The 14,838-nt window shown below is 31.4% G+C and overlaps 2 protein-coding genes across 3 annotated transcripts; one reads left to right on the top strand and one right to left on the bottom strand.

The window, feature by feature from the left end:
- Positions 1 to 41: 41 nt before the first annotated feature.
- LOC18098355 (glycosyltransferase BC10) lies at positions 42 to 3,298 on the bottom strand. The gene is made up of 2 exons (XM_006385012.3): positions 2,229 to 3,298; positions 42 to 1,144 (listed from the first exon to the last, which is right to left on the bottom strand). The coding sequence occupies exons 1-2, from the start codon at positions 2,763 to 2,765 to the stop codon at positions 503 to 505; spliced, it is 1,179 nt and encodes a 392-aa protein (XP_006385074.1). The 5' UTR covers positions 2,766 to 3,298; the 3' UTR covers positions 42 to 502.
- Positions 3,299 to 6,763: 3,465 nt separating this feature from the next.
- Positions 6,764 to 11,063, top strand: LOC18098356 (RNA pseudouridine synthase 3, mitochondrial). Of its 2 annotated transcripts, XM_006385013.3 has the most exons (9): positions 6,764 to 7,232; positions 7,311 to 7,379; positions 7,499 to 7,657; positions 7,937 to 7,984; positions 8,079 to 8,159; positions 8,994 to 9,110; positions 9,228 to 9,329; positions 9,468 to 9,626; positions 10,489 to 11,063. In XM_006385013.3, the coding sequence occupies exons 1-9, from the start codon at positions 6,954 to 6,956 to the stop codon at positions 10,861 to 10,863; spliced, it is 1,389 nt and encodes a 462-aa protein (XP_006385075.2). In that variant the 5' UTR covers positions 6,764 to 6,953; the 3' UTR covers positions 10,864 to 11,063. The 2 variants fall into 2 exon arrangements, with proteins under 2 accessions (XP_006385075.2, XP_024454600.2); XM_024598832.2 differs by lacking the exon at positions 8,079 to 8,159.
- The last annotated feature ends 3,775 nt before the right edge of the window (positions 11,064 to 14,838 follow it).

Here is a 14,838-nt window from a genome sequence, read left to right on the forward strand (position 1 = left end):
TGTAACAAGAACAAGTTCATCTAAGCAATAAGAGATCAATCAACATTCAAGTGTGCCTTTAGCATTATTATTGGAATAAATGCAGAAAAAATTATTAAATTCTGTGTTGTTGCTGCTTTTCTTTGAAAAGCTGCCTAGTGCTGTCACAAAAATGTGTGGAACAAATTGTAATTTCCTCAATGGTCAAAAACCCCCAATGCTCTATGAAAACTAACTGTACAACGTCCCCAAACCAAAACTTTGTCACATTTGCCTCACCAATGCACAGCAGCCCCACCAATGACTGAGTGCACGTTTGGGAATCAATAATTTGATTGTGGTTGTAGCTTTTAGCTGTGGCTTTTAGGTGTTTATATCACAGCTTCTTTCATGTTTTATTTGCAGAAGCTACAATTTGTAGCTTTTTAAAAGCCACAACCACAACTTTCTCAAATTTTCCCAAACGGACTTTAGAATGCTATAGAAATGGTATCTTAACTCTTCCAAGATACAAAAAGGAAAATTAAAATCCCATTACCGTCGAGGTTAGGTTAAGCAAAGGAACCAATGCACTTGGAGCGAATTTCCGAGCAAAGAGGTAACAAACAGATGTCATCTCTGAATTATAGGAACATTGATTCCCTTTGTTCCGAATGGACTGTATAAAGCCTTCTGTAACATCGATACCATCATATGTTGGTGGGTGTGGTGCAACGATTGACCAATCAACCCATGTCACAGTCCGATTCGCATTAAGTGACCCATGGAACATGTTCAAGTAAGTAGGAATGTAATGCTCGTCAGGATAGCATGCAGGCCTACAATATTTCTTGAAGATGGTGTGGTACTTGGTGTCTGAAACTAAATAAACAGCCAGGTCGCGTTGGATCTCAAACCATTGTGACCCTTTCCTCCATTGATACAGGTGAATATCAGGAAGCATTTTCTGGTTGTAACGACCACGTGCATAGCGGGTAGGTGCATCATATGACTCAACAAAGCTGTGTTTTGAACGAATGAGATACTTGTAGACAATAGAGAATTTGTAGATTGGGATGCAGCTCTCAGACAGGAGAACAAAACGTTCATTTGAGAAATCCAACAGGGCATTGGCTAGAAGGCGCTTCTCAGCATCAACCATTGATATTGATCCCCATTCAACATCCTGGTGAGAGGAAAAATGAATAAATTCATAAGCAAATACAAAATGCAAATCATGTGCGCATCACTTCTATCAGATACAAAGTGCACATGGGAGAACATAGGTGCATTTGTCAAACAAACAAAGGCAATGCTCTGTTTGCAGATAACACAAAGCTAATAACGCAACAATAGCTAGCCCGTAACAAACAATTAGTTTCCAGTAACTACAGGATTTCTTCATAAAAAAAACAACCATCAACCATAAATATTTTTTGGTAAGAATGCATCTTATTAAGCTAACCACTGTGACTGTAGAGTAAATAACTGCAGAAAGCTTCCAATATCACTTTTTCCTATGAATGCAAACTGGCAGACTAATCAATTGCATGCTTTTATATGCTGGCAAGTATCTGTACTGAGCAATAGCATTCATGTATGTGATAATTGGCTTATCATGCACTTTTGCGAAGAGATGCTCCATGCAAAATCCATAGAGTAATTTGACAAGGAAGAAAATGATATGCATGATTTCATGAGCGGCCCATTCAATCTTCGAATTGATGTTTAGTGTGATCCTGATAATTTATTACGCTGTTAAATTCTTAAGAAACAGCAGTTAGATGGCAACGAGTGAAATGGTCCAACTGAAAGGTGATCAATCATATGGTTGTTTTACTCTGACTTGTGCAACACACATGTGCAACACATTATAAGAGATAGTTCTTGTCAGAAAAGGTCCAAAGATTCACCAAGCTTCCATCTACATATTATTTCCAGCAGTGATAATCCATCAACCATCCCAAAATAGTGAAAAATATAGCCCTAGAACAATGAGAAGAAGCTTAAATGAGAAGGGTGTGTATCTATACAAATCGAGCGCATGCGTAAAGAGAGGAATTGTGAAAAATCCATCAACAAACTTTCTCCAGAAAGGACATTCACATGCAAATTCATTAGGAATCTGAGCCTATCCAATTCAATTTAGAAAGACATTACATCTGCGGCATCCATATCATGGCAATGTCAAGTATATTTCCAATAGATATCAGAATAAGCAAGAATAAAGAATTGCCATAACCTAAAAACCATCTGATTTTGGTTCATACCTTACTTGGAATCTTTCTTCCATAGAATGGAGAATCAGTGGAAACATTGAGCTCATAATCTTCAGGAGTATGGACATAAATGGAGAAATAACCGGCATGACCCCTAAAGAACCTCTCCCACAAAGGCAACAGAGGCAAAGGCCCTCTAGTCAAAAACATGAAAGCAACTTTAGGCACTCTATCAAAGGGATACCCTTTCTTATATGGCAACATAGAAGCCCTCCAAAGGACCTCGTCATCAGTCATACTATGAGTCAAATTGTCTGGATGAACAAACCCCTCCATAGTCAAACAATCAACCTTCTCACAAGTCCTCAAAATCGTACAATTATCATCAGAGATCTTAGGAGAAGCAATGTTGTTAGTGAAAGTTAGCTGTGCTAGCGAATCAAAGTATCGGTTGATGTGAGGACTTGTAGCTATGCCTATGATTATACCAGCAACAAAAATAACCAGCAATGACAACATTTGAACCAGTTGAAGCAAACCGATGTGCTTTTCTGGTGCATCTTCTCTGTCCCATCTATTCCTTGCCATCTATAAAGTTTCTCACTTTTCATTCAAAGAAACCAAAAAGCCAACTAATTTTCTTCCTCGATCAGAGTTGAACTCTTCCACCGCAAAAACCGTCAACAAACGATCCAGAGACTATAACTTTCAGCGATGGTCAATGAAAACAAGGAAACCCCACCAACTAAAACACTGATTAAACCCCAAAAATCAAAGAAATCAAGAAATTCAAGAGATGGGTTCTGATATTAGAAACAAGTGCAGGAAGATCAAACAAAAAAAACAAAAGAAAAATCAGGTCTTTGAGATCAAACCCAGATGTGAAAGTCAAAGAAAAGCAAAAGAATCGAAATCACTGTAAAAAGAAATTATTTGAGGGAGATTTATAGGTAAGTGTTACTGCGGAAAGTAATGTGCTGAGGTTGAAAACGATTTGTCGTTTGAAGGGAGAAAGACCGGGAGAATCTGAGTTTTTGTTGTAATTGTATTGGTGGAGACAGGAGAGAAAAGAAACGAGGAAAGGAACCAGGAAAGAGAGAGACAAAAACGACAGACAATTGTGTTTTGTGCTGCTTGTATTTGTAAGTTATTACGGTTAAAAAGATTATTTGTTCTCTTGAAAGTAGTTTTATTTAGGAAAATAATTTATAAAAAATGATAAATAAATAAAAATATCTTTTTTGTTGGAAAGAGGAAAACGTTTTTCTAGTAAAAATATTTATTTTTTAAGTTGACTGAAAATCATTTTCCATTTATTAATTTTTTTAAAAGTTTATAAAACATAGAAAAGTTTAAAAATTAATTTAACAAAAAAACTATTTTCCATGTAACAAACAAAAAGCTATGCTCTTTGTCTTTATAAAAAAAAAACTAAAAGCTCTCTTTTTCTATTTTTAAAAATTCAACAACAAATATTATTAATTTCTTAAAACAAAAAAAAATACAATTATGTTTGCAAATAAGCTTGTGTTTGACAAAGCAGTGGATGGTATTTTTGTAAGAATGTTTTTAAATTAAAAATATATTAAGATAATATTTTTTATTTTTTTTATTTTAGATATCAAAATCATCAATTTGATGTTTTCTCAAAGAGAAAAATAATTTGAAAAGAAAGTTGAATCACAAAAACAAATATAACTTAAATAAAAAAAATCATATAAAAATATATTACATTTACTATTTTCATACTAGAAAGAATTGATTTAGCAGTTATAACTCTTTTTATTTTTTAGATTCAAGCTTAAAATTTGCATTTGAATGTCCGCATAAAACCTCGGAGGATTAATTGAGATGTGCATAAACTGACCCAGACATCTAGGATTACCAACAAAAAAAATGTCTGTAAAACAAAATTAGTTTTAGATGACTTGTAAATTGACTCCATAAATAAAAAAATTCAACTAATTTATATAATTCTTTTGCAAGTTGTTTACATGTATAACATTTTATTTATTTTTATCTTTTTATTAGAGAATCCAATGATTTATATAAAGAAAAATGTAATATAGTCTATCTATGCAATATATGAAAACAAATGTAATTAGTGGTTGCTTGGAAATGTTATCATTCAAATCTAAGCATGTATCCACCCATTCAGGTTTATCCAACTGAGAGCTTCCCTGATGGCAATTGCTTTCATATATTTTGGATTAGCTTTTGATGCAATGAAAGAATAATAAAAAGGTGTTTGGTTAGAGAAATAAAAACAAATATAAAATAAATATGTTTCTTGAATAGTTTGTAATGAATTTAGCTTTATTTGTTAATGTGATTAACCATGGGGTTGACCGTATTAATAAATAAATGAGAATATGATAGATATTGTTTTTTAAAATAATTTTTACTTGGAAATGCGTTAAAATAATAATTTTTTTATTTTTTAAAATTTATTTTATATCAACAAGTCAAAACAATCCAAAAACACTAAAAAAATAATTTGATATAAAAAATATTTAAATTTTAATAATAAAAAAAAAGTTTCATCGCAACTCTATACGAGAACTTTATACTCTTTCCAGACAAGAGGTAAAAGAGAAGTCTTTACTCAAAAAATATTTTTGTATTTTAAAAATATTTTTGAAAAAAATTGAAATTTTTTTATTTTTTTTATTAAATTAATATTTTTTTCTATTTTCATATCATTTTAATATGCTGATGTCAAAAATAATTTTTATAAAAATAAAAAATATTATTTTAATATATTTTCAAGTAAAAATTATTTTTTTTATAACCATAAATATCCGAATAAATTTACATACACTTCATTTAATTCTTCAAGATTTAAATTATTTTAAATAATAAACACTGACACGTTTTCAAACACCGATATCTAATCTCCAGCGGCCTGCCATCGGTGACATACCAAGACCGCACCCTAAAAACTCCATGAGCTGTGCATTGGCCAAGTCAACCTCCAGCTTCGGATTTGGAAGAGCACCATTGCTAAGAACATCGTTTCAACAAGTCAACTTGTTGAGGCAAAGACTTAAAGGAGAGTTCACGTCTTAAGAAAATGGATACAAATAATAAATATTAACAAGAAAGTATTATTTATTGGAATAATATTTTTTTTTAATTTTAGTAGTTAACATTATATTTATTTATAATTTATTTTAATTTATTTTTTTTATAAAATTATCTCAATTTCATGATCTAAATTACAAATTTTGTAAGCCAACACAATTGACTCGAGTTTTTTTTTTTTTTATAATTAATTTTTTTCAATTTTATTATTCAGAAGTTGGATTGATTGAAAATTAAGTTTCATAAATTATTTTGATCTACTTTCTATGAAGTTATTATCGTTTCACGACTCAAGTTAAAGGTTTGACGAGTTAAACCTGTTAACTCGGTTCTTTTATTTTTTTCAATTTCATCATTTTAATTTTGGATTGAGTAGGAATTGAGTTTCATAACTTGTTTTTGTTTGCTTTTTATTGGATTATTCTTGTCTCATGATCAAGATTTGACGGATTAACTAGGGTTGATTCAAGTATTTTTTGTTTTTTTAATTATTTTTTTAATTATTTTTTTAATTTTTATTTTTCAATGAAATTCAATATATTTTTTTTTATTTGCTTTATATGAGGTTATTGCAATCTTATGACTTGGATCATAGATCTTACATATTAATCTGGGTTGACTCGGGTCAATCTAGTATATTGTTGTCTCAATATGTTAAAAACAATATCATCTTGAATTTTTTTAGTTAAACTATGTTTTTTTTTTAGTTATTCGAGTTATATTTGAATCTATTAAGTTGATTAAGTCATATTAAATTAATTTTTATATAGTTTAATTTTTTTCCTATTGAAAATCTATTAATAATATATAAATACTTTTTCAACTCTTAAAAAAGTTATCCAATTTAAAGCGTAGCACTAGTAACTAATCTAGTTAATATTCCTAGTTATTGAGCTTTATGAACTTGGACATGGTTGATATTATTGCGTTGTGCTTGTTCGTTTATTAATATAGAATTGTTTGGTAATATGTTTGACACTGCATTTTCCTCAAAAATTGATGCTTTTAATTTATTTTTTAGGTATTTTTTACAATATTCAAGATATTATTTTGATGTTTTTTTTAGCCAAAAACATACTTTAAAAACATCAAATCCTCGATTTTAAATGGTTGAGAAAATCATGTTAGTCACGAAGTCAATTTTAATTGTCTCTTTTATGAAATCCTGGTTTAGGGTTTTGATATGGGCTCTTAAATAAAATTATATTTGATAAAATACAAAGTTTGATTATTTAAGAAAACACAAAAACAAAGAAAGAACAAGAAAAAGAAAAAAAAAATGAATTTTTATTTTCTTGTAATTTAATGGCTGAATAAATTTTATTATTCTTAAAAATTGTGTTTTTTTCAAGAAAAACTACAGTTCATAATTCTTAAGCATTTTTTATATTTTAATTTCTGATTTTTTTATTCCTCAAGTATTTCAAAATTTTCTAATGGCTGAAGACTCTTGAGTTTTTTTTATTGAGCATCTAAAAAAATATTGCGTCTTTAATTTAAAAAAATTAAGTTTTTTTTAAAAAATTCTTTTCTAGGGTTTTGACAGAACCTCTCATATAATTTTCTCCTTCATTGCAATACAAAGTTTGATTCTTTACAGAAGAAAAAAAATGGGAAATGAGAAATCATGTTCACGTTCCTCTCTAGGGCTTAAATTCCATGTAAAGTAGTAGAGGGAGAAGGAAAAACGGAATGTGGAGACAGAGAGTGTTAGTGTCATCTGGGGTGAGGCTGTATTCAAGAGTTGCGCCTCAAGTTGTCAGAGTGACAGCCAAGAATGTAGCCAAACTGGGTTCTCCAAAAGAGGGGCCAAAACCTCGTCAGCTCCTGTCCTTGCCCCCGTTTCCAGGTTTTCCTTTACCTGGAAAGAAGTCTCTTAATGCTTGTCATGTCACTGCTATCAGCTGGGTCAAATATTATTTCGATGAAATCCAAGATTCTGTCATTCAGTCTCATTTTAACAAGTCCCTTGTGAGTATTTCTTTTAAACGTTTGCATTTCCTTCTGATTTTCTTTGTTGGGATATTTTGATTTATTGCCTTGCTTTAGGTTCAAATAGAGTGCCCCAGTTCTAGTGACTCTGTTGAAATGGAAGGGCTTGGAAAACCCATGAGAAAGGTTTGTTTAAATTTAGGTGGTGCTCGATTGTCAAAGCATTAGATTGATTATAAAGAAGGTTTTTTTATGATTCTTTTATTCCATGTGAGTGAATGTTCTACAACACAGCTCGTGTGCAGATTAAGCCAAGTGATGTCATGGAAGTTGGGGCGAGAATTCATATTCCTGTATCAGTTGCTGAGACTGCAATTTCCAAGAGGTTTGATACCATACCAAGTGGAACTTTGTACCCAAATGCTGATGAGATAGAGTATTTGCAAAGGCTTGTCAAGTACAAGGCATGTTTAACTAGACTGCTTTTCTGTCTCTTCATGTTATTTTAGACTTTTAGTGTGCAAACAAGTAGTTCTGATGCTATATCGTTAAACGCCGGTTACTGCCTTATATTTGTTCCTTTTTGTGCTGCTTATGATTTTGCTAAAACTTCTGAATGTTTTGCCTGTGCTGCTTTTTGCTTGGTCGATACCCATATACAAAGATGTTATGATGCGTTTGTGGTGTTTTTCCAAATATGTTTCTGTTTTTATTTTTTTAATTATTGTCTGGTGAATTTTTAGGACTCTGCTCTCCTTGTGCTAAATAAGCCGCCAAAGGTTCCAGTCAAGGTTAGAATCTTAAATCCCATTGTTTTCTTTAATTCTGGGTTGTCTCGGCATGTTTTGTTGCCATTGATTTATTTCCAAAATGCAATGGCTTTAGGGAAACATGCCAATTCACAATAGCATGGATGCATTGGCAGCTGCAGCTTTGTCTTATGGTTATGATGAGGGTCCTAAATTGGTATGCTTCTAGTTCTAGATAATTGTGTTCATCTAGTCATTTATGTAGTTCAATCTGTGACCTTACATTACAGTTTATCATGTTAATATTTGTAGGGATTCTTTTAAATTCAAGGACAATTGGGCAACATTTAATTGAATACTTGGTAGATGTGGTTGCATATCTAGGTTCAGGAGTTATACGATTCCATGTATAGCTCAGGGATCTGACACTGTACATGAAAAGATAATAGAATTTGGCTAATTCCTTGAGTAATATAGTTAAACAAATGAATTGATGTGTTTTATTTTCAGTGGGTAACTAACCTTCCTGCCTTGAGGTTTAGAGGACCTATATACCTCTTGCCCATGTGTATTTAAAGGTACCAAGGTTGTATTTAAAGTTAGAATTCCCTCCCTCTTGCTCGTGTACATCACAAAAGGGCTGCAGGAGAGAATTTGTCATCTTGATTGATAAAAAAAAAAAAAAAAAAAAAACCAGTGGTCTGCCTGTCCCCTTTGATGTACTAATTTTTTTTAATTACTATAGTATTTATATATATGGATGCATGCATAAATATTTGCTTTATACTGTATTAATGTATATGCAGTTAAATCTCTTGAACATTGTTGAGGCAGTATGAAATGGCATGTTAAACCAGGAAATAATTTTGGGGGAGATAAATCGTGGACGCCTTATCTTCTTGGGTTTCTTGGGTTAGGGCTTAGTGGATTTGGTGTTAAACCCTGCCTATTGCACGATGAAGCTAATTGTGGTCTTGGATTTGTTGTTGAATCACTCACAGTCATCATAAATCTTCTAACTGTACATACTGTTTTCTCATACTTTCATCAGGTGCACCGACTTGACAGAGAGAGCAGTGGCCTCCTCTTAATGGGTCGAACAAAAGAAAGTATAGCTCATCTCCAGTTGTTATTTAGTTACATAAATAAAGCACGATCCAAGTGTCAGGTAAGTTATGTTCATACAGCATGAGGGCAGTGAATGCTACTTACAGAACACAACATAGCAGATGGCTAAATGACTACATCCCTTTTCTTTGCTATGCTATGGTTTGGGAAATTTTAGGCGTGGAATGACGCATGTGAGGCAACATATCAACGATACTGGGCATTGGTCATAGGCTCTCCAAAGGACAAGGAAGGCTTAATTAGTGCACGTCTTTCAAAGGTTCTTTCTCTCTCTGTGTTTTCTGTGTGTTGGCACTAGCACATGCGTGCAGAATCACTGTGGAAACTGCAGATGGAATCTTATGATACATCCAAGTACTTGACCTTTCTATTGTGTACCTGCTGCTACTGATTGTAGGTGCTTCTTGATGATGGGAAGACAGAGAGAGTTGTTTTGGCCCAGCATTCAAGTTTGGAACCGTCCCGAGACGCTGTAACTGAATATCGAGTCTTAGGTCCTACAATAAATGGATGCTCATGGATCGAATTGCGTCCACTTACTAGTCGAAAGCATCAGGTAAGCCTCTTACTTGAGTACTCGCAAATTGAGTAAAGCTTCTTATACTCTTTTTTCAAGTCATGGGCGTAGGGTGGGTAGAAATCTAAAGGTGGAAGTGTTAATTCCCAAAAGTGGCAAATTGAATTGGGATAATCTCAAAGTCAATTTTTTACTTGAAGGGTTGAAAACAAGGTGATGAAACCCCATCTTCACCAGAGAAGGGAGATGGGATGATGAGAACAACCTTTATCATGATGCCAACACGTGACCAAAAGACCGAACAGAATAGCATTTGGGTTACTAAATTCTAAAGTGGTAGAAAAGGCATAATGTATTGGCCACTAAGTTTATTAAGGTGTTCGGTTTCTGATGGCACAAAGGCACTCGTGCACCTCTGATGCATCCATGCTATGCTTGCACGTGATAGCTGTTTGCAGATGTTAGTTGGCATATAGGTACACCTACAAAAATTTATATGGTTATCACCTTGAGCCTAGAATACAAGAATGAATCTACAAAGAACAACCACTATGTTCTGGTTGATTTTCATCATTACTGTTTCTCTTTTATCAAAACAATTTATCCACGCATTGCTTAATTTTACTTGTAACTACAATAGCAAACCATTAGGAAGAAATTTGGCGGTGTCAAATACTTGGTCTGTAATGTCAGTACCTTCAATATTGAAATCAACCCAGTATGTGGGACATGTGTAAGAGAGATAGAATGCCTGCCAACTTTCTGTTTCTATGGTGGTTTGACATCAGAATTTAGAAACATAATGGTTCTATTTATTTCCACACATTCTTTTGTAAGTGTAATAAAGAATGAAGTATGGTTTTGCATCTGAATAATTTCTGATTCTCTCTTCAATATACAGCTCCGTGTCCATTGTGCGGAAGCTCTCGGAACTCCAATTGTTGGTGATTACAAGTATGGGTGGTTTGTGCACCGGAGGTGGAAGCAAATGCCAAGAGTTGATATTGAACCATCTTCCGGGAAACCATACAAGTTGCGGTGGCCAGAAGGTGTGGATATTCAAAAGGGAAGTGTCCTGGCAAAAGTCCCCTTATTGCATCTCCATTGCAGGGAACTCGTGCTCCCAAACATTGCAAAATTCCTTGATGTTTTGGATGGGAAATCAGAAAATGTGCATCCTGCACTTAGCACTAGACCAGACCTTCTAAGGTTTGTGGCATCGATGCCTTCCCACATGAAAATTAGCTGGAATCTCATGTCCTCCTTCTTGGTATAACAAATATTTCAGCTGATTTCGTTAGTCATGTAGACCTGAAAAAGCTCAGAAGCGTTGAATGATTTAACTACTCTAGCCAGCCAGACGCTCAAGTAATTAAGCTGCTATATGTAGAGGATAAATTCTATGAATTAGGTCATCAGTAGTGAAACATGGTTCCCAAATTTCATCCATGATGCATAAAGCTGCCTTCTTTTTTCCTTGTGTGTGTGTGATCTGGGAGACTAACTTCAGATGAGAAGATTACAAAGATCAGATTGGGATCATGGCAAACTCATGATGTTTCAAAATCCAGAGTATATAAATGATGATAGGTTATTTAGTATTTTGGATATAGCTAAATAGAAAGCCTTCTTCTTATTAGATAAGGGAACACCAAATTGATGGTGAAAGCTTTCTGATGAAAAAAGTTGGTATTTTTATGAAGATAATAAATGATTTAAAAGAATTTTAAATTTAAGGAATAAAAATATTTGTTCTTGAATTTTAAAATGATTAATGTTTTGAAATATATGTAAGTTTTTTTTAAGTGATGCTTGAATGGTGTATGAGGTATTTATAATTTTTAAATCTTGTTGTTTTTAGAGGAAAGAGTTATAAAAACCGTTATTTTTGGTGGTATTAATGAGCTGACATCTTGTATAATTTATTAGTGAGAGATAAATTTTAATGAGATGAGACATGTGGTGGGTTTTTTTATGAGACATTTTATTTATATAGGGATATAAGAAGATCTTTAGAAGATATTTTGTATATCCATGATTATTTTTTTGAAAGGGAAACAAACACAGATTTTAGAAAATTACTATAAATTACTATATTTTGTATTTTTTCTCTCTTGGCTTTTTGTGATGCCAAGAGAAAAACTATAAATTCGTGGATCCCTATTAAAATAAAATTTAATAATTGAAGTCGTTGTTATTGTATCAATAATCTAAAAATAATATCAGGTATCAATATTTTTTTTTTGTTAACGTGGGTGTCCGTGTCAGTTTGTGCATATCTCGATTAATCCCACAGGCCCTGAAGTTAATGACCATGTAAGCAACAACATGACTCGAACCTGAGACCACAGGAGAACCAAACCTCTCAATCACAAGTTCTTACTACTGAACCACTTGCTAGAAGGTTTTAGGCATCAACAAGTATTGTGTGGTATGATTTCCTAGTTATAATAATATAAAAGGTCTTTTGAATTTCTAAATTTGATGCCAGCAAATTATTATTATTAAAACCTCAATTTAATCACAACTTTTTTTATATCCGTTTTAAATTATATGTAAAGAAACCTTTTCTGACCAAATAATAATTTATAAAAAGAATTTAGTTTTAATTACTTGAGAATATTCATAAAAAAAATTATTGGTACATCAAATAATCTTGTTTTCATTTTTACTTTTTTAACCAAAAAAATATTCTTGAATTAGTTTATATATTAATCAAGATTTTGTTTTCTTTGAGTGATATTAAAAAATGCATCTTTTTTATTAGTTTAGTGCAGTAAAAAACATAATAAACATAAAAATTTAGGTTGCACAAAGAATAATTATTAATAGTATTCTATTATTATTTTTTAGGATTTATTTAAAAAAATATATAAAAACAAGTAAGAGAAAATAAAATATATGACCCATTAAAAATAATAAGAATATCCCCACCTATAAATTTTATCTCCTACTTGTATGTTTCCAATCTTGCTAGTTTCATTAAATGAGTTAAATAACTTCTTTTTTTTTTAATTTCAAAATCTAATTAATTAATAAACCACCAACAATTTTGATAATATTAACACTAAATTTTATCTGTTATTAAAAAATAAATAAATAACTAAATTTTGTCTTGTAAATGCATGGTTTCTACTACATTTAATACTTTACAATAATTAAATTAATTCGCCTACATGAAAATTTTTTATGTATAATTTGATTGGAAATAAATTTTAAATTAAATTATAAATAAATAAACTTAATTAAATATTGGTTGACTTAATCAAGTTGACACGATCAAATATAATTTGATAAACTTCAAGAAAACTTTTTGTTTTTTTAAAAAAATAAAACAATAATTTTAATAATAAAAAGTGACCCTATGAATTTAATGACTCGTAAGTTAAACTAATAACTTAATAATCCATATTGTTTTTAGATCCACCTTCAAATCATATCCTATACTTAAATAATTATTGTTATGTAAGCTTATAAGAAATTGTTCACAAATTAATGAGAAATTGAAATTGAAATTTTGTGGTCACTATTAAATTTTATTTATAAGATATACAAAAGATAAAGTAAATTTTTTTTTTTGGTAACCCGGGGTGTCCGGGTTAGCTTACGCGCACCACAACTAATCCTTGGACCCACTGAACACCCAGCAAGCCCAGTAGGCAGGTAAAACACCGCGGGGGTGATAGATGTGCATGCTGAGACTCGAACCCAGGTGACAGAGGCAAGGAAACCTTGTCTCTGCCGCTAAACCACAAGCCTCGGTGCGATAAAGTAAGGTTCTTTCTTTGACTAGTGGTTGTTTGGTTGCCCTTGCCTTCCCTCTCGGGTTAACTCAAAATCACCATAAAAACTGGGTTAACTCAAAATCACCATAAAAACCGGTAACACTAGTTTCTATAGCCCTATTAACAAGTATTATTTTCACATAAAAACTTGTAACAATAATTTTTATTTATTAGTTTGAGCAACATTATTTATTCTAGTAATAATTTTTTTCTTAATAATATTTGTTTGATGCAGATTCCATCTATATAAATAAATATCGAACTATTAACAAAATTTGAAATTCAAAATTGTGATTGGTTTGGTGATAAAAAAAATTTTACTTTCTTAATTTTTTTAAATTCAAATCTTATTCTCTGTAGGGGAAATTGTCTTGTTGACAAGGTTAAAATTGTATTTATCAGGCGAAACAAATGTCATTTACAAATTGACCAGGGACAATTTAGTGGGTTTATATTTGTTTTTTTTTGTACAGATAAATTATGGAGATACCCTTAAAATGAAAAAGAAAACAAAAAGGCTAAAAGGGCTTTAGTGTAATTTTGTTTTTTTAGAAACAAGACAGTTATTTCATTATCCTTCAAGTAAAAAAAATTAAAAGATAGGTTAAATAGTGTTTTCATCATGATTTTTTTTTGTTATATTATATTTAGATTATGAGCAAATTAGTATTTTCATATATTTGATATATATAAAAAGTTGTTAGCATGTGAAGCACGTGTCAACAAGTGGACATCGCTCGCACCTTTTAGGTGGCACATTTAGTGTCGTGAGGTAGCCAAAATTTCCTAACTATTGTCTCTTTCGAAGCATCTAGTAGAAACACATATGTTGGGGTGGCACGTGTTGCTCAGTTCTTTGCGATTTAACGGTGATTGAGTTTTTTTTATCTTTCTCTCTCTTTTCTCTCTTCTCTCATTGAAATCCACTTTAGATTATCCAAAAACAAGGGTTGTCCTCCTATTTATTTTGTCTTTCAATTATGGTGTTTTTTTTATTGGTCTTTATTTCTTTTGGATTCTTTTTTGAATTATTTATATTTTCAATTGCATCCCGTTCCATTTAATTTTATTTGGTTTTTAAATCAAATATGATACTCATTCTTTTTATTATTTGTTTTTTTCTTTAAATTTTATCCCTCAATATTTTATTTTATTTTTTTAATTGCTCATTTTTTATCCGTTTCTTAATTTGTTTTTTATTTTAATTTTTTTCTTCGGTATTTAATTGCATTTGTTTTTTTATCCAATTTTGATCTCCTTTCTTTTAATATCTCTTTTTTTTTTTATCATTTTATTATTTATTTTATTTTTCAATTTAGTCCCTCATTATTTTATTTTATTAGTTCTTACACCAGATTTGGTTTCTCATTATTTTGATTTTGATTTTTTTTTATTTTATTTTTTTCTGGTTAAGAATTTTGTTCAAGATTTGTTTTTGTCTTCTGCGGGATCATCTCAGTCTCATG

This window comes from Populus trichocarpa, chromosome 4, assembly GCF_000002775.5.
Source record: "Populus trichocarpa isolate Nisqually-1 chromosome 4, P.trichocarpa_v4.1, whole genome shotgun sequence".
NCBI lineage: Eukaryota > Viridiplantae > Streptophyta > Magnoliopsida > Malpighiales > Salicaceae > Populus > Populus trichocarpa.

What these genes read in the sequence shown, in the direction of transcription:
- LOC18098355 (XM_006385012.3), bottom strand. Translation starts at nt 2,765, where the DNA reads ATGGCAAGGAATAGATGGGACAGAGAAGATGCACCAGAAAAGCACATC. An exon ending in GAAGAAAGATTCCAAGTAAG is followed by an intron (nt 1,145 to 2,228) that starts GTATGAACCAAA and finishes TCCTCTCACCAG; the next exon opens with GATGTTGAATGGGGATCAAT.
- LOC18098356 (XM_006385013.3), top strand. Translation starts at nt 6,954, where the DNA reads ATGTGGAGACAGAGAGTGTTAGTGTCATCTGGGGTGAGGCTGTATTCA. An exon ending in CGCCAAAGGTTCCAGTCAAG is followed by an intron (nt 7,985 to 8,078) that starts GTTAGAATCTTA and finishes CAATGGCTTTAG; the next exon opens with GGAAACATGCCAATTCACAA. An exon ending in AAGCACGATCCAAGTGTCAG is followed by an intron (nt 9,111 to 9,227) that starts GTAAGTTATGTT and finishes GGGAAATTTTAG; the next exon opens with GCGTGGAATGACGCATGTGA.